Raw genomic sequence first — 20,303 nt, forward strand, 5'->3', positions numbered from 1 at the left:
GATGGCTCTAATGCTGCCTTCAAGTACCCGTCTGTTAAATCCGAATGAGAGATTGTGAATTAATGACAATTTGGCCAAGTTCTATTGACCAACATATTAAAATGAAATTAGGCTAATGGTGTATAACTGCATGCAGCAACTGTAGTGCTAAAGGAGAAACATTTAATTTGATTAATTTATTTAAAAAACGTGGTTTACAGGTAACCTTAGACTCATTATTCAGGCTAATAAGACTACCCCAATAAATCATTTATAATTAGGTTGTAAGGACTTTATAAATCATCATCAAGTGACTAGCTGGTCAGAATATCTTGATAGCAAAAAAGTTTAATTTGACATATCAAATTAACACGCCAAATTACCAGGTTTATACACTAATAATATTAATATATATAATATTGTTTACCTTGACACCTTCAGCATGCACTGTTTTACACTTTACAATGAGGCTGCCTTTGCCAGTTGTAAATGGTACTAACTCAACAGTAATATTAATGAGTGAGCAGTAACAGGATCTTTACAAAAAGTGAGAACACTGATATATGTCTTATAGCTGTTTATGATTGTTTATTAATGATAATAATATGCTTACAATCTAATTATTGTTAGACCATTTAAATCGTTTATAAAATTTATAAGGGTTGTTAAAGTGGTGCCTAAGTCAGGTTTAACATCAAATTATGCACAGAATGTGCTCAGCATCCAAAAAATAAATTATTAATTATCTATAAAAGAATAATCAAGTCTTGCAAAATGGTAAATATTGAAAATATAAGAAAAAACACCTCTTTAAATTGTTGCTGCTAAACCTCAAATGTTAAGCACCACCTAAGTCAGTTGTACCATGTTTTTAAAAATCTTTTTCCCACTTTAAGGCAGCATAAACTCAAAGGCATGAGTTTGAGTATAAACATGTTATTTTATATTATTATATATTGGTGGGCAGTTTATTTTATATAGGTTACATACAGGTCTACATCACACATTCTCCTCAGGCTAAAAATGGCAGAGTATTAGTATTAGTAGCCCCCACCCCTCCTCCAAACTGTTCCACACTATTCGCTTCAATTATTTGGGAGATTCTGCAACACTGTTTTCCTGTGACACTCCAGCAGTGTTTAGGGGACTACAAAAGTAAACCTGACCGTCAATTGGTATCATACGTTTACTCCATTACATTTCCATGGTAAATATCATGTTTTACTTAATGTTTGAATTGCTGGGAGGGAAAAGGCCACAAGCTCCCCTGAAAGCCTCATTGTGGTAATTTTGGAGGAGCTCTTAAACATCATCCAGGGCCACAGAATATATTTTATTTTCTGTAAATTACTTAGTTTGTTTTTTTTAGCCTGCTTACTTTTGGTGGTTATAAATACAATTGTAGACTGTTTTGGCCTTAATATCATCTCCCCCTCATTGTAGTGATCTGCAGACAAGAAAGAAAACAGGGAAGTGAAGGACAGTCAGTGAGAGACAAATGGAGAGAAAGAGAGATACAAGCTGCAGACAGCTGTTTTTTTTATGTACCACTTTATGCAAAGTCCTTCCATGTTAAAACTGTGAGTTTGTTGTGATTCAAGACCTCTACACACCAGTAAGCTCAGATAATAATGTTGATACCAGGCTCTGTAAAAGCCTGTAAAACCCATAACAGTATTAATGAAGGTATTATAATCACATGGTCAATACAAACAAGAGTTTGCATGTTCTCCCCATGCACTGCAGGTGCTCCAGTTTGTCCCATCAGGTGGTCAATTCTACTGTCAGTACCCCTGACCAACTGCAGCTGGTCCCCAATCACTGCACAGCAGCTGCCCACTGCTTTTAACTCTAGAGAATGAATTTGGCTGTATAATTGTATGCTGTATGATTGTATTATCAAAATGAATTTGAAGTTTTACCTCTATAACCTCACTGAAGTCCACCTCTACAGCATTAAAATACTGTGTACTCATTTAGGCATCAGTATTAATGAATAATAACCCAATAATATGATGTATAGTAATATTAACAGGGCCCATTGTGCTGCATCATGAGAACTGTAATGTTTGATGCACTGTTTTATACAACTTTACTGTAGAGCTGCAATGATGAATGAATTATTAATCAACTGTTAAATTAATCTCCAACTATATTCATAATTGTTTATTATATCTATCAGTGTCATTTGTTATCTATGTTAGTCCCTCTGGATCAAATGCAATGCACGATTCAGGTGCAATTTGTGATAGTAGGAAAAACCATTCTCCTCTTTAGTTTTTGTTGTGAAGCATCAAATAGATTCAAATGAACTCCACTGATAACATTTATAGTATCAGACTGACTTTATCACTGTATAAATTAGCAGGAAAACAGCTCAATAGAACAGAGAGGAGGAACTTGTTTTATCTGAACTGACACTTTTCCTTAAGTCAGCAATTTTCCACAATGATCATTGTGCTCTGTGTTTTTGCTGGCATATTTTCTTTTTTTTTTTCTTCTTGCCCTTGCCTTCCTTTGCTTTCTCCTGTTTGGCGTCACTCACCTGTCTTGTCGTAATACCTTAACCTAGATAATAGCTCAACATGATCAGCATGGCTAATCTCACAGCTCAGGTTCTGGACACACGCAGGCTCCAAAGTGCTGACTCGGAGCATAGAGGGTGGGTTAAAGAACCATCAGCGTGACTGACAGTGGGATTTATTATCGTGCTAACACAGTTAGTATTCTGTGTTATGACGCAACTGATGTCTGCTACGTTCACTACATGATACTGGAGGCTAGGCAGACCTGCCGGTGAGCAACACTTGCTCTTCTCTTTTCCACAGTGACATAAAACCTATTGAAACCCTCCCGTATGACTTGGTTTGCTCTGACAATGCAATGGCAAACATGTGCTCTCTTGTCACCGTGTCTTGTGCACTTTTTAAATAGAAATCTAATCAGCAGTTTCATCAGGATGCCCACTGTGCAGGAACATGGCTTTAAAAAGAGGCTGGATGCCAGACTGGCAGACAGCTCCTGTGAATTAAAGTAACCATCCTTCAGTGATTTCATTTACTGGTTGCCTTGGTGACTCATGTAAAGCAGTCAAACACAACAGCGCGGAGGGATAATTTGATCATTCTTGACCTCTGGAGTGTGGGATTGTGGAGAGAAGAATATGAATTCATTGGCTGCATATCCTCCAATAAGGCCAATCACATTCAGGTATGCAAAGAGCACCACGGCTGCTCGACAGCATCCTCCTCTTGTTCATTTGCAGTCTATCTCCTGCATGAGAGCAGGAGGCAGTCACATCATTATGTTGTGTCAACCTGCTTTGGTGTGGTTTCAGCTTAAATGCCAGATCCCACATGCAAAAATAATTAACACTTTGGGAAATTTTCAGCGACAGTTTCAATTGGGAATGGATGAACATTAGACATGTTAATCGTCTAATAAAATCCCCAGAATCCTGTATATTGTTGGCATTGAGTGACAGTAATTTAAGAGCCACTCTACTGTTTTTACACATGAAAATCAGTTAAGTACTACTCAGCCTGTGAGAACAGTTGCATAATATTTTCTAACCTCTGTGATGTCATCAGGGTTGTCTCTGCTTGCAATGTGATCTCATGCAGTTGGCAGATTTGTCATATCATATAAACATGTTATTAACCACCCAGCCAAACTAGAATGATTAAAAAATATCTAAGTACATAAATTTAGGTCTCAAAATATTGAAAAAAACCCCAAAAAGAGCAGTTTTCTCTGCTCTGAAATGCTGGGGACGTGTCTGCTGCGTCAGTGTCAAACACCATTACAACGTTAAAACAATCTGAAACACGGATGCTTCATCTAGCAGCAGGATGATATTTTTTTTCTGTGTCAGGTTGTTGGAGCTGTAGTGAGCTGAAGTGAACCGCTGGGCTGATTTGGACTGAGAGAGCCAGTGAATGTTCGTTTGTAACTTAACCTTAAATGGTCACAGTTTAGTTAGTTTCACAAAATAAGACTACTTAGTTGTTTTTTGGAAAATATCATGGTTTTGATTAAAATAAGTCTGTTACTTATGTTAGTGAAGATAAGTTATGCACACTACTTGCCATTTCCTGGGTGAAAGTCCTGTTTGACTCATCCATTCAGCCCATCCTCCTCCATCAGGACTTTCGCAGCCTATGTCCCCTGATATTTTTCCTCTGTGACATTTGCAAATTAAATGACATGCCATGTCAGCAAGTCAGTACAAACTGAGTAAAAAGGCACTGGGGTAACTAGTGAAATTACTTTCGACAACTGTGTGTGTTACTCATTCACCATTTGGTAAAATGAGGTTGTGGCTTGGGCTTGGAGTCAAATGTATGTGTATGAACCTGAACTGACCCTGTGGATTTGAAAAGATGTTAGCATTTACCATGCCTGGATCTCTGGACTTCTCTGCCTCTGTCTCTTTAATTTTGGATATTCTTTTACAAATCTGTCTCTAACAGGTCACCTCACTGTGTGTCTGTGCATAGATAAGGTAAATTTGTCAAAATAACTTACATCCAGCAGTTATGACACATAATTGTCATTCACTCATTTGGAGTCATGTCCGTGTCCAACTGAGGAGTGGAAGACCAATATTTACTCTCTTTTAGCTCTGTTTTTGGTCTCCACCAGCTACTTGATTATTGATTATTAATGTGTTCAACTATCAGTTAAAGAAAATGCACAAGATTTGCAACTGTAATCACAACCCATATCTCTGTTTAATTTTAGGCAACAACTTGTGGCTGTAGTCATTATGAGGGTGGAACACAAAGAGCCACTTCCACCGAGGGAGGAGGTGAGGTGGACGGAAGTTAATTAAATGACATTGCATCATTTGACTTACATCACATGACTTTTGCAATGAAGGGTTCTGACGTGCCTTGACATGCTGTTCACTTGTGTGTGCTGACTGTCACCCCACACACCCAGTTCAGACAGTGTGCATGCACATGTGAACGCAGCTTTGAGCTAAGGATCTACAGTGAAGATTCAGGCTAAAAACATGGTGTAAATGACGTCTTTCAAGTCAACTTGGCATGTTGGGACTTTAGAAGACTTGGATTACACCAGAAGAGCAGTATGGAGGCATTGTAAACTGTTGATCTCCTCCTATAATCACAGACTTGTTAATTCTCCAGGTATATACAGCTCCCTAACAGAGGGAAGGTCTAGGTTTCTTATGGTAATGATTAAGCTTGATGCTAAATATGCTGTCTTGCTGAATATTAATTATGTTAAGAGGTTCCACTTATATAAATATCACTCCATGCAGTTAAAAGAAACGGTGGCCCGTTGGGAGAAGTGCTTACTTTCCTGCAGGGCTGATATGTGGTTAATGTGGTGCAACCTGAAACCTGCCTGCCTACACATCAGCACTGCTGGATGTGGAGCTGAATCTCTTTTTACAGTAAACAAATGCATTTTTACAATTAGAGTTTAAGATGAGACTAGAATTGTTTGCCGGACCACAAATTAAAAGGCGAGCAGTGCTGGAATTGCCGTGAGGTGGGAATTAGGGGGTGGGAGCATCTTATTAAATGCCATCACGTAGCAACCAAATGTTTCCCTGCTTGTTTGCTGCTGCAGTGAGGACATAAACCAAGTGACCTCATCTGACTCAACGTCAAATACAACTTGTTTTCATGTCATTGTGGCTGGCAGATGTAGAATATATTTTGACACAGGACGTTGCATTAAAGCGAGTGCTTTACTCTGTCATTTAGCAGGCAGAGCTGTTTGATCAAATGACCACAGTAGAGACACGCATATTTACCTGTACTGAGCACACAGCACCTTCCAATCAGCACGCCCGAACACACTCTTGACAGTAACTTCACAAGCATTAAGGTATCAGTTCCTGATACAATGGAAGGAAGTGCGTCACAGACGCGCTGTACCTTGAGACAAAGAAGAATGGAACGCTGCTCAGGCAAAAACAGCAGAGAGAGAGAGAGAGAAGGGGAAACATTGGAGCATGTGGTGGAAGAAGTGAACAAATAACAGGGTCTGGGCGAAGAAAAGAACGAGTGGTCGGGGGACTTCTGAGCAGGCGCCGAGCGGTCAACACAGCCACCTGCAGCTCGCAAATAAACAGGACCCCGGTGTTCCTTCCACTTTTACTGGACTGCTTGTTTTTAGTGGAAGAAAACAAAAGTCCCCCCCCTCTTCCCACTCGATACTAGAAACCAAGAAGAGGAACGTGTTGGCTGCCTGACAAAAAATGGGCTCTATATGTGTGTATTATTTTGTTTTGGTCGTCCCGCGTGTTGTTTTCCTCGTCGTTGGCCCGAAACAGTCAAATCAAATAGGGTTCCTGTGTGACGCATCTCAGTGCAGTCACACTGCACACACAATGGGCAAGTTTATCTCACTCAGTCAACAAGGTTGTCAGTGTAATTTATGAGTATGCTGGTCTGAGAGCAGTCTGAGGGCTGTGCAGCTTGGAATGTTAATGGGTTTTGGTCGAGGAACTGAACCGTCCGGCTGTTGTTTGACCTCAGCTGGAAAACTATCATGCTTCTGTCTACGGCGGACGACTCCAACCAAAACCAACCGAACTTTAAAGCAGAGGCTGCCTTTAAGATGTAGTGTGTGAGCTGGTTTTTGTTTTGCTGAGTCTTGCACTGTAAAAATAAAATATTTGTTTTAACGTGAAGTTAGTGTCTGGTCTGCGTTAAAACTTTAAGTTGACTGAATTTAAAAAGGAAAGTTAATGAAATGTTATGATCCAAACACTTTTCTAATTGAACTTGATTTCTCAGTTGTACTTGAGAAAACATGTTCACAGGTTTTTAATGATTGTGAAAACAAGCAACCATGACACAGCAAGTTTTCAAAATATATTTTCTTCAAACCACACACCAAAAAAAAGATCTCAGGAAAGTTTTAACTCTCAAACAATGCATCCTGGGAAACAGGATGTAAAGCCTGATTCTGGTGGTGCACAACAACATAATATGTTTATCATGTTTTTAATAATAATAAATAAAACAACTTTGTTTATGGAACACTTTTCAAACTCCATGTTACAAAGTGCTTCACAAAAGGAGCAAAAGTAAAGATAAAATAATTTGGTATATAGAAACCACATCTTGTACAAAGCAAGGATAGGAAAATAAAAAAAGTTTTTTTTTTTTTTCGAAAATAAAACCCAGTTAAAACTCAGGTAAAGTCAGGAGAGGCTCACTTTAGAAACTTAATTTAATGAGTTGATTGAACTCTGTGCAGTTCATTCATCCAACTCATCATTTCAACTCAAAAAACTCAAGTTAGTTGTTTCTAAGTTCTGAAAGTAAATTCTATAAATTTTAAGTTTAAACTGAACAAATAAAACTCATATTTTTGTTAACTTAATAAGAAAATATGAGTTGATTCCACTAAATTCTTGTATATTTTTTTGATTATTTACTTATTATTATTTAATTTTTTTTTACAGTGTTTTTGGCACTTTCTTGCTGTTGTTTTCTTCTATACTTCCCATAAATCACCTCTTAAATGAAAAGTGTGGGTGGTACATCATTTTATCTTGTATTTTTTGGTTGTTGACAGTTGACTTTCAAGCCTTTTGATCTGACTACCCATTTCTTCTGGAAATCTGGAAACAAGAACACATCACTTCACGTGCAACAAAGGTTTTTTTTTCCCAGGAAGTGGTTAAAGTGTTTCGCACAACAAGTCCAAAAGCTTTTCTGCGCTGGAGGTTGAATCATGCTATTACTGTAAATGCAGAAAGAAAAAAAAAATTATAGTTTTATGTTTGTTGCTACTGAGTCTTTTAATCAAGCAGTAAGTAATTGGAAAACTTCACTCCACGTCCTGTTAAAGCTTAGGGAAGATTAGCACTGTTGGCTTGTCTTCAGATGCAATCTTGCATTTCTTAGTGTTAACATACAGAATTCTTTGTGTTCAGCTTTTAGTGTGCCAATATCTGTTAACATGCCACGCAGAGGCTTATCTTCACTGTAGAATAATCCACATTGTTTTAGCCCGATTTATCTGGGTCCTCAGTGGAAACTCAATTGTGGAATCAGATGGGAGGATATCAGTGTTGTAACTGATGAGCTTTCAGCCACTGTGATATCTTACTTGTCATATGTCTGATACCTTCATTACAATTTGAGGTCAGGCAGATAGAAATATGGCAACTTTTAATTCAGTGTTAACCATTTTCTTTGTATCATGTAGATTTGTTAAAAACCTTGCTGCTTGCATCTTTTTTCCTAGTTCAAAAATTCTTATTATGAGATTTTTAACATATAGCCAAATCAACAGACAGGTAGGGAGTAAAATATTGTTTAACTCATCATTCTGGCCAATATTATTAACCTTGACGAAATTACAGGCTGTGGTCTGCAACAAATGTGGACATTGAGGACAAAAGTACCTACAACAGTCCATTTGCTGTGCTTGTGGGATCTTGCTCCCCTGATGGCTTTTTTTGTTGTTGTCATGTTGGTTCCCAGGTAAGTCTGTATATATGTTGGTCTTAATCTCTTTCTATCACTTTAGTAAAAACAGTTTCGACTTCCTCTATTTTCACACAAAAGTCAGATTTCACACTGAGCTGATAAATGCAGCAGAAGGAAAAGCAGCTCAAATGAGATTTAAATTACAGGAGGACCAGACAGTTAATTAAAAAACTGTGGGTAACTGCCAGAGGTGGAACCAAATCATTGTTTTACAAGTCACAAACAGCACAAAGTCTAAAGTCTTTGCAGTCAAGTCCCAAGTCCAGACTGGCGTCCTAAGCCCTGAACTTTGAGTTTCGAGTAATAATGTAACAGTGAGCCTCCAGACCTCATTAATTTACAAAGTTAGTTTGCTCTCTAGCTGTCATTAGCTAAGCATTAGCTAATGTTACCTTAAGAAATGAAGAGCAATTAATTGATTTGTGGCAGACTTTTTAAATAAGACACTTTTTATCTTTGGGCTCAGTGTAAGGTATCATGAATTTTCAAGTGAAGTCACAAATCACTGGTGTTGAAGTCCAAGTCAAGTTTTCAGTCTTTCAAATTTGTGAGTCTAAGTCATGTGACTCAAGTTCACTTCTGGCAATTGTCTCTGTAATTATTATTATAGTTGCAGTAAAAAAAAAAAAAAAAAAAAAAAAAAAAATAAGTAAAATAAATCCAGTCCAAATGGGGCTTAAGTGTCTGCAGCCATGTTGGCAGCACTGTGAGACTGCTGGCTGACCCATTATTAATCTGGAATACGGGGGGGAAAACACTAATTTATATTTCTTTAAACCAATCACAAAGCCCAGTATACAGCAGCAGTAGCCCTGACAAATGGTTTCTGGGGGAACTGATGGAAGACTTGAGGGGGCATTTACATGAATTGTCCCAGTTGGAAACTCATTTTTCCTATTATTCACACACATGACACTACATGATGCAGTATTATTCTAACACCTACTTCCTTTGAGTCATACTACCATCCATATAGCCATAATAACATAATGTAGGTAAAGAGCAATGGACCAACCCACATTAGTGATTTCTCAAGATAAAGCAGGAGCAGAACACCCCAAGATTTCTCTCACATAGACATTTAGACCATTTTAAGCTCTTAAAACAAAGTTTCTCCCAGTGTATGACAGAAGTCAATTCTTGTATGTATCATTGGACACAAGGTGGGATTGTTGTTTCCACTTCCTGAGAATTAGTATTTTGGTTCCCCATGGGTTTCTGAAAGGATGTTTTGAAGCTTGCTGCCATGTTGTCAGTCATTTAGAGTGAAAAATGCTGAAGATGGATAAGTAAGCTGCAATCACAGCTGACTGATACACGGAGACACCTGTCAATCAAGAAAGACACATTCAAACATACATAAGCCTAAATATCTGCTCAATGGAAAAACAAAATTGAGCAAAGATACTCAGAAAAATAAATGGAAGTATCAGTTGAGACTCTTGTGGTTGAAAAGTCCTTCATCAAACAGAAATGTGGAATTGTGGGATGAATATGAAGGAAGGAGGAGGGGGTGGTGGTTGATCTTCTTCCTGGGGTCGACTCCTCCGGTGCGTCCATTACATCCGGCTCGATGGAGGCTTAATGTGAGTGTGGAAAAGTGGAAAATTTAATTAGGCTGCCAAGGGGGGTTTGTGTCACTTGGCATGAGCCATCCCCCGACCCTCCTCCTCCCACCCCCCCACCCACTACCACCAACAGCCCCCTCCTCCTCCCACCCTCACTCACCCTTTGCTCTTATCTCATTCGCTGCAACAACCCCAGCGTTTGCGCCTCTTTTTGTATTTTTACCCACAGTCCTTCAGGATATGACCCAGTGGGCCAAAGGAGCAGATAGAAGTCAACAGTTTACAGCTGCACGGAGGGTTTGAAGCGGGTGAGACCTGATGTGGTGGAGCTGCCACTGAGCACTGATGTGTGGATACACTGAAGCAGAGCGGCTGCTGCGTGGAGAGAAGGGCAAACACACTGATTGCCATTTTCATTGCCTACTTGTGTGACATTATAAAATGAGGCAACACTACTGATGCTCTGCTTTATTATAGATTGTTGATCATGTGTTGGCTTTTGGATAACTGTTAATGTCTAATCATAGTGCTGAACCCACATGTGAAACTGATGTGACAGCGGTGTTGAAAGTAGCTCTTCTCTCACTTATTTCAAACCCATTTCAAATTATTAATATGTGATACAGCTCCCACATTTCAAAATTGGACATTTGGCTTACTTTTTTCAGGCGAAGGGTTTGTCACAAAGTCAGATTCAGCAAATGCTCGTAACTTCAGATAACTGTGTAAATGACCCACATTTTGTGTATTTGAGTGCACATGCATGAGACTTGTAAATTAGCATAATTAATGCCCCAATAATATCAGGGCAGATTTAACTGTTAGGAGGCCCAGGAGCAAAAAGTTGCTGTCAGGCCCCCCTATGTTCACCTACCACTCTCTTTGCTTTGTGTGTGTGTTCACTGCCATTTCCAAATTTACATTAAGTACAATGCTGGAATAATACTACCTAGCCCCAGTGTGCTGATTGGTCTTTTGTAATTTGATTAAATGTAACTTTATTTGGCAAGATGCATTATGTAAGCATAACATATGGTTTGTGTGCTTTTATGGTGCAACATCTAATCGAATCAAAGAAATTTTCAGATAATCAAGTGAAAACAGAGTGAATCTGAGTTTTTGCGAGGCAGTTGGTTCCTAGCTCAGTCATCAGGACCGGATTGCACTGGTGTTTCATATTCATATAAAATCATTACTAAATATCAGTGTAAAGCCTTGTTCAGACGGCAGCATTACACTTGTCATGACAGCATTCATGCCACACCGATGCGTCTGTCTATACCGGTTTCATCTTGTTTGCACAAATTAAAGCATCAGCAGTTAACGAGCAGCCAAACTTTTCATGCAGTCTGCAGTTTTCCTTTGATATGTGTGAACATTGTAGAACTTTTTTTTCCGCCAACAGCACGATGCATATGTAGATAAGCACGGCAGGGTGTGTCTGTGTAGCGAATGTTGCTGAGTAAGAAAGAGAGATTGTTGCTGGATGCACTCAGAGCAGATGGAGAGTTTAGCAGTGAAGTTGTCTTGTGACAGTAAATATACAGTGGAAGTTACCGTTTGTCCCAAATACTGCTAAAGATGTTCAAGAAATTCCCGTGTGTTGCCTCCCAGCTGCAGGGTAGAAGTGAAGGGTGTGTTTTAGGATTACAAACTGGAGCAGAGTGAGCCTCTCTCTGGCTCAGGAGCACAATCTGCATCAGCTAGGTTGCAAAATCCTTGTAGATGAACAAACATGTCAAGTACCTTTTTATGCAAACAGACTTGAAATGTGAATAGTCACAGTAACATCTGTGAGATGCAGCTGTGAAAAATGTGTTTGATACACTCACGGTAAGACACAAAGTAAAGCCCTTAAGGCCTTAATACTTACTAGTGAGTTTCAAACTAGTGATTTCCTAATCTGAGTTGCAACATCAAAGCTTAAATAATTTTGCAGCTCATAATAACCTACATATGACTGATGCATTACTACAATACCAAGAAATATCTGCAATGCCATCAATTAAAAACAATCATGCCTCTCATGCCTAGAATCTCAAACCTGATTCTGGTGGTGCACAAAGTTCTTCTAGTGGTGTGCGGGGGAATATCAGGAATATTTTCTTAAAATTAAATATATTATTCAATCAAAATGTTGCAAATTTTTGACTGAAAACAAAAAAATATGAGCCATGAGAATTTCTTGTATTTTTGTCTCAATATCAACCTGCTGCACAGTCAGACTGGTCAGGGATTTGTGTTTGTGGTGTATAATGTGCGAGATGAGATGTAGTTCACAGAGCGCTTTCACATAAAATAAAACTATACTGCGATAAACCCATTACAAACTCAGGAGTGATTTATAAAATTATGCTTTAAATTGACACACGTGTAATTCTGAATTCCAAAGACTTTGCCTCTCTATTGGCTCCAAGGATGGAAACATCCAATCAAACGAGTTGGATGAAGCTCACATATTGTAGTTCATGTAAATGAGGTCATGATCTGAATGGAAATGTTTTTATATTTTGCTGCTTTTTGACACTCATGCAAATTCAAAACACAGGTTCTTGTATTTAAATTTGACTTCAGGCAAAAGTGAAAGTTAGTGGACAGAAAACTTTTACGTTTAGTTTCATGCAGAGCGTGTGCACAAGCAACATTCAGACTGCAAGCTGACACGATACCAAACTGATGCCTGAGCCGTACTCCATCACGTGGCTGCATCACATCCGCTCAGGCTCAAAAAGAAAACTTTCCCTCAACTCGTCAGGAAACATGCTCATCCCTTGTGCACTCCTCCAACTTCCAACACATGGATATTTATTTTTCGGAAGTTGGAGGAGTGGTGAAGGGAAGCGGGAAGGGGGTGGCGGTGGAGGGGATGAAGGAGTCTTGTCACATTACATGTACCTGTCTGCGCGCGTCTTCACTTGCGGCTGTCATCTCACCTGACAGGTCTATCAGTGTCCACGGCTGATCAGAACGCGTCCCTCAGCCTGACAGGCTGAACCGACAGCGCTGCAATCCAGACTGACAGCTCCTCAGGTAGCTGGTGGAGGGAGAGGAGCGGGGAGGAATCTGGGGGCGAGAGGCAAGACAAAAGCCGCTGAGGAGTAAAAGAACACACGCACAACAAGAGGAGTAAATTAAAGTGAGAATAACCCACCCAGCATGACTGAATTTCATGAAACCATCTGATAATAAAGTGATTCTGAGATAAGGCTTTGTGACAAACATTACCTTTAAAACCTCCATTAAAGCTCCAAAAATCCCTTTCTGCTGCAGAAACACAGGGTGCCAGTTTGAGTATTTTTGAGCAAATTGAGTCTCATCTTTTACGACAATCAAGAACATTGAACCGAGGCCAAACTGCTCGCTTAACGCAGGGGAACCGAGAGCTGTATTCCAGAGAAAAAACACCTGCGGGATGTGCTTTGGTTAACCCATGAAAGGTTTAAGTCTGTGATCACACCCAGGGGAAAAACGAGGAGGGGAGGGAGAGGCCCCCGCTCTGCTCTTTCCCCTCTTCAACAAAAATCTGTCTTTATCTTGTCAAAAGCCATCGAAAAACAAGCCCATCCAGAACGCCTCGACAACACGGAGACGAGACAAAACGGGGAAAAAACCTACAAGCTCCAGAGCGAAGACTCATTTGATCAGCTTAGCTACGCTCTCCTGGCTTCTCATGTACGAGGAGTAATTAGCAATTAACAATCAGGGTTTAACTAGATCCAGTTATTATCTGTAAGCAAGAGGGGGGGAGAAAAAAAATCTGCTGCTTTGACTCGAGAGTGCATTAGAATTCCTGTGCTACTCCCGAGTTTGATAAAAAAAAAGAAGAGTGAGGGACCCAAGCAGTAATTCTCTCATTTTCACGACATCTCTGGGCCATTTTTTTTTTTCAAATTCCCAGATCAAACAGGCTGCAACAAAAGGCCCCAAATCCCCCCTCCGCTCTCCTCCTCCTGCTCTCTCTTTCCAAAATTAGTTAAGCCTCTCAGCTCCATCATCCTCAACATGGCTCGCATCAACAACCCTACGCTGCATTGCAAATGCTGCATAGCCTCTGAAATCCAGCCCCCTCCTCTTCCCTTCAACCCCCTCCCTCCAAGATGATCGGGGAGGGGGGGTGGGTTGGTGGGACAAAACTCCCCATATGTCACTCTGAATTTGTACTTACAGACAAAACACAAAGTACCCCACAGTCACGAGAGTTTGTGCTTTTGCCCCCCCCCTTCCTCTTTCACTTGGCTAACTGTTTGTCTTTTGTCTTTTCCGGGTGAATATGTGAAGTCAAAAGTCTGCTGTTCAAAAAATGAAGACGGGGAAGGGAAAAAAAAAAAATAAAAGGCGAGGCTGACAGATTGGGTGATTCGGACATGATGACTGGGGAGGAAAGCACACAATCTCAAACAGTCTGCCTTTTACCGCTCCCTGACATATTTAGGCCTTTTGGGTGCTTCTAGTTTCCCTCTGATTACCTCACCCTCGCTACTGCCCCAGCTGTTCGCCATCTCCAATCACAAGGTGATGACTCAGGATTTTCAATCATTTTTAACTTACTTTTCTGTTATCATCTTTCCATGTACTCTCCCTGCGTTGGCGCCGCAGCCCCGCAAACTTCATCGCCCCTCCGCTTATTTTCAACTCTTCAAAAGTTTTTGGCGACTAGCCCGACTTGTGAGGTGAAGTGGGGTGAGTGATGCCAAGAGCTAACTCCGGGTTATTGCCCAGGAAGGTGCTCTTTGCTCAGCTTTAAGTGATCCTGTTTCACACACTTGTCATTTCTCCGGGCTGGCAGGTCCTCGCTGCCTCCGAGCTAGCTGCTTATGGGGTTGTCACCAGAGCGGTTAATGTTAATCTAAAGCTAATATTCATGTTTGCCAGCTCGCTTTTAGCCAAGGACACCTGCCTCTGTAGCAGACAGGCCTCCGTTAGCATCAGGGCTGTACAGCGTTAGCTTGCGTTAGCCATCCCGCCACCAGCAAGGGCAGGGTGGAGTTGAACTTCTTCTCACCTCAAGCCAAAAAGAACAGTTAAAACAAAAATACCACTCAATCGCCCATTCATCCTCTGAGGGACATTGACCACACATCCTCCATCATTCCTCCCATCCAGTCCCAGTCCAGCAAAGCGTGAACTCAGCCGGACCAAAAAAAAAAACAACTCTCATCAATTTAATCATCCCCCGTCCACAGATTCCAAGCTAATTATTCCAGCCTTTAATTATTCCATCCGACTGCCGTTGAGATCTCTTAAAGACGGCTGGATTAGTGGATTTGGAGTATTAGCTCGGAGGGTTGGCAGACCTCTGCACTGTGATTCAGGGGGCTGAGAAACACATCTTCAAAAGGTACCTTGAGCAGCACCTTCACAGGATCATTACACTGGATAAATCCATGTTAAGTTGCTTAAAAGCGTGTAAAGGTGAGCCATGTTTAGGCGCAGACACTTTTGAGGGAGGAGGCTAACCAAATGTGACTTAAGCATCGCAACAGTGACACAGTTAAAGCGACTTTGGAAGGAATTGTTTACAAGTTACTTAAAGGGCTTATGTCAGCTTGGGTCAACATCAAGGCCTGAGGGAAAACTTCAAGAGGGAATACTTTTCTCCAGATTGTTGTTCTAAGAGGGCACAGTTTACACATTGCAATGTCATGTCTGTATTCAGAAGAATAATTTAAGATGCACCTTTTAAATCTAATGATTTAATTTCAACAAAGCCCCTATAATGGTGGACAAACCGAACAGTCACAGACATCTGGCTTTTGGCTTCAATGGGAAAGGGTACAATTGGCATTCATTACAGGTCACAGGACTCTGCAGTGGTCACGACAGTGATAGAAACATGACACCTGGGTGAGTCAGCGAAGGCTTGTCACCTGTGTCAGTAACTACTGTGGCTGTAAAATGGTGGCATTTCCTATAATTTTTCACAATAAAAGTTTCCTGTTACTTTGTCATCTAAAAGCTTTTATTGTGGAGCAGTAAAATCAGGAAATGGTGAAATGAAAGTAAAATAAAGCAGATATCGAAAAGTACAAACAGGGATGCAGGACAGAAACCAAACTTCGAACACAGAGACACTTTTAAAAATGTGCACATGACTTGAGTCTAGACTTTCACATCAGAAAAGGAAAGACTCAATCGCCTATATTTCAGTGGTTTTATCTACGTTAAAAAAAAATATCTGCACTAATTTTGGTGTAAAAACAGTATAATGTAAACCCTTGATTCAGTTTTGACAGACTTAAGGCCCTTATTTTTAGTGGATTTAGCTGCTAAAAAAAAATTGCATGTGCGCTAATTTTGGAATAAAAATGGCATGAGGTTCACACAGTGCTAAATCCACACTGAAATTCACCACTATTGAAAATCAATTGCTGCCTTCTGAGTGCAAAGTCATGATGCCTCGACTTGACTCAACTTAACTCAACTATTCTTTGCTCATGCTTGTTAAAGATGCTACCCATCAGCCTCACTACCCCTCCTTTGAACCCCCCCCCCCCCCGATCTCCAAAATGAGAGCAGCTCGTCCCGCGGCTGACAGCAGAGATGTTTTGAAAGCAGGTCGGGAAAGGTTAGAGCAAGAAACATGGAGCGGGGCAGTGAAAAAGACAAAAAGAATCTTGCTTTTTAATTATTTTATTAAGAGCCTTGATGCTATTAAATGCCCCAGATACATTCACCCTATAGTTCTCAATTAGACTTGACAGTTGCTGCATTACCAACAATAAATATAGCAAAGGGCTGCGCCTGAGGCCAGGAAGGACCCCTAACTATGACCCTCATATTTAATGATGAAAACAAGCAAGCGCACACTCTGCTGCGCTCAAGCACATGCATGTGCACATCCGCCTGTGCACATACACACACACACACACACACACACACACACACACACACACACACACACACACACACATCCTGTGTGTTGTGGCTCCTTGTTACACAAGCACATTGAGGCCTGTAAAAAACAACAGCATCTCTAGGGTTTATAAATGCATTACAGATACTGAGGTGTAAAAATAAAAGTACACTTTTATATGTTTGGAGGGCAGAGAGTCATTTTAAACTATGAGTTAGACACAAAAATAATAATGAAAAGCATTGTTTCTATAAAAAGGCATTTATTGAACTCAGAAATATATTTTGTTTCTGGTTTTGGCCACACTAGCAGCGTGGCTCTTGGGATGACAGTATTGGTTGGCCAGTTACACCACTGTGATGGAAATATTGGATGGATTGCTATCTAATTTGGCAAAGCTATTCAACGTCCCCGGAGGATGAATCCTAAGTAATGTGGTGACTAGCTTTCAGGCAAACTTTTGAAAATAAATAAATAATCAACTAGCTTGGTGCAAATAAATTTGGCTGTGCAAAGCATAGTTTTGTCAGAAGATGTAGTGTAGACTAAGTAAATAAACTGCGTCAGAGCTAATTCGTAGAAGGTATGCATTGCAAGTGTGAGCATATTACCATGCATTCATGTTAACATGTAGGCCAAAGAACTGCTGCGCCCAATGGTCTGGAATTATCACAAATATGAGTAACTCAGACTTTAGTGCAAGCTCCAAGATTTCAACTTGACCCTTAAAAGAACCAGTGTGTAGGATTTAAAGGCATCTAGTGGTGACTTTACAGACTGAAAACACTTCATCTCACCCTCCCCTTCCAAACATGGAGAAACTACAGTAGCTATGAAACTTGCAAAACACCCTAACGACTCTCTCTAGAGCCACTAGCTCCACATGGCAAGCCACCTGTGCACTTTGTAGATATAAACGCATCATTCTAAGGTCACAAGAACATAACAGCAATTTTTCAGGTGATTATACACTAATGAAAACATAAATATGAATATAATATTAAATTTCTTCCATATTCTGCTAATAAATCCCTGTACGTCTTACACACTGAAGCTTTTAACAATATGGAAGTGTTATATAATATATGGAAACCTCAGATCAGCTAAAGGCCATCATTCAATTTAATTAAACCCAAATGTAATGGAGATCGTGTTATATTATCAACGCACAGCATTTTAATCCCCACAAGACCAACAATGTCATTATACAAGTATCTTGATGTTGTGAACGCTCTCAAGTCGTTACCGTGGGAATGATCTTTCCCAGCCATCCATTTGTTATCAATAATTGAATTCTATAATTTCCAATAAAGCAAAGAAACACTGCAGATCAAAGACAAAATAATGACACACTGTCAGGGGACACAGGCGTCTTTACTGGGTAGAAATTTTGTCAAAACATATAGTAAAGCTACAGTACTGTCAACATGTCAGGCCTTTAAACAGTCAAATGGAACATACAATCAAAAGGCAAAAAGAGTTGTAGATCATTTTAACATCCACAGCGGAGCCAATTTGACAATTGCGTGAGTGACAGAGGCAAACAAACAGTACACAAAGATGTTTTGCATCGTCCCTACAGCTCTTTGTGATTTACATGTAGTTAATACTTTACATATTGTTTACATATCAACAAATATCTGTTTGTAGCACGGCAGCTCTGGATGGAGTGTCGTGAGCCAACCCTGTCATTGGCACAACACAATTCAACAAGACTAATGTTTGTCAGGTCAGACAGAATTGTACAGGTTGTCACAACTGGTTCCTGTCAAGATTTGGAGCTTCTCTTCAAAATAAAAGCCCTTTACTGTGAGCTGGCAATAAGCAGAAAACAATCTTGATTTCAGCACGCTCTCACAAAATTGTGTGATGTGAGCTCAGTGTTAAAGTGTCTGCTGTTGTTTTCACATTATTCTAAGGAGGAACTTAAAGGGACGGTTCGCCCCAAAAATCAAAAATACATACTTTGAGTTGCAGATTTTTTGTAGATATTGGCTGTAGAGATGTCTGCCTTCTCTCCAATATAATGGGACTAGATGACACTCAGCTTGTGGTGCTCAAATTGGCCCAAATATATATCTGAAAATTTCAAAAGCAGCATCTCTTTCCAGAAATCATGACCCAGTTACTCAAGTTATGGTAGATTCTATCGCAGACAGAAAGTAGTTCCCATGTGAAACTGTGCACAACAAGGTCTGTGGATTACCTTTAGTAACCAGGTCATGATTTCTGGAAAGAGACATTGCTGTTGAGTTTCTCAAATGTATTTGGATTATGGAGCACCATAAGCCCAGTGCCATCTAGTTCCATTATATTGGAGAGAAGGCAGAAATATCTACAGCCAATATCTCCAAAACTATGTAACTCACACCAAAACAGTACAGACAGATAAGCAGGCCAGAGGGAAAAAATGTGTGTATTTGATTTTGTGGTGAACTGCCCCTTTAATTGTGGGAACATAAGCAATTGCTTGTATGTACAGCATAAATTCAAAGTTTGTGCTAATTTCAGATATTTTGTGAGTTTTTTTTAGCTGTGGCATATCTGCAGCGTCTGGACGACTTCCTCTAAACTTCCTCTAAAGTTTCTTCTAACTAAAATTAAGAAAATAAAAAGGTGAACGTACGAAGAGGCAACCATGTCAAGGTCAAACTGTGGCAGAGTCGATGTGCAGTAAGCACACTGTCATTCTCACTGTACTGTTAGAATACAGCACATTTCACTAATGTCAGTCTGTGCATACTCATACAGGTACACAGCGACATGCACAGACACACACACTCACAGACACACTCCCACAGGCAACTCTCCAGGCATGTCATTAAGCTGGAGGGTACTAGAGTTTCCCGTTGGCGAAGGCTCCCTCTTGGAACTGAGGGATGAAGCTCTTGAAGTACGCCCTGGGCGAGAGACACAGAGAGAGACAGGAAGGAGGGGGGAGAAGAGAGAGGGAGCAAATAAAACATCAAAATATGACAATAATTGTGTTTCAACTGCTTCAAAGCATCCGACAAATTCTCTGGGTCAGTCCCAGCCGCAGCTTGTATCAAAGTGCAGATGAAAGGCAGAGTGTGTTTACTTGTTACAATTACAGCTGTACATGAGATCTCTGCTGTGCATGTGTGAACGCAGAGACGCACAGGAGACACAACTGCAAGTAGAATATCAAACGGGTTAAAAAAAACAAAACAACACAGCAGCCCAGGAAACATTCAGCCATGTATTCAAGTAGTCTGTATGTGTGCTTGTGTCAGGTTTGCAAATATTTCAATATTTTTGGAAATCTGCTATTTGCTTTCTTGGAGAGAGTTAAACAAGAGGACTAATGCCACTGTTTGATCAGATCTGAATATATCACTTAGCTTAGCTTAGCATAGAATCAGTGTTGGAAGTCGGGGAAAACAGCCAGGAAAATGCTGA

At 40.2% G+C, this 20,303-nt stretch overlaps 1 protein-coding gene across 1 annotated transcript in view; it reads right to left on the reverse strand.

Annotated features, from left to right (window-relative positions):
* Nucleotides 1-19,415: 19,415 nt before the first annotated feature.
* Nucleotides 19,416-20,303, reverse strand: part of babam2 (BRISC and BRCA1 A complex member 2) — a 117,075-nt gene continuing 116,187 nt past the window's right edge. Inside the window, exon 12 of the mRNA XM_084743188.1 lies at nt 19,416-19,783. Coding sequence (XP_084599314.1) covers nt 19,720-19,783 — 64 coding nt within the window. The 3' untranslated portion in view covers nt 19,416-19,719. The remainder of the gene's footprint in view (nt 19,784-20,303) is intronic.

This window comes from Lutjanus erythropterus, chromosome 18, assembly GCF_056507025.1.
Source record: "Lutjanus erythropterus isolate fLutEry1 chromosome 18, fLutEry1.hap2, whole genome shotgun sequence".
Taxonomy (NCBI): Eukaryota; Metazoa; Chordata; class Actinopteri; order Lutjaniformes; family Lutjanidae; genus Lutjanus; species Lutjanus erythropterus.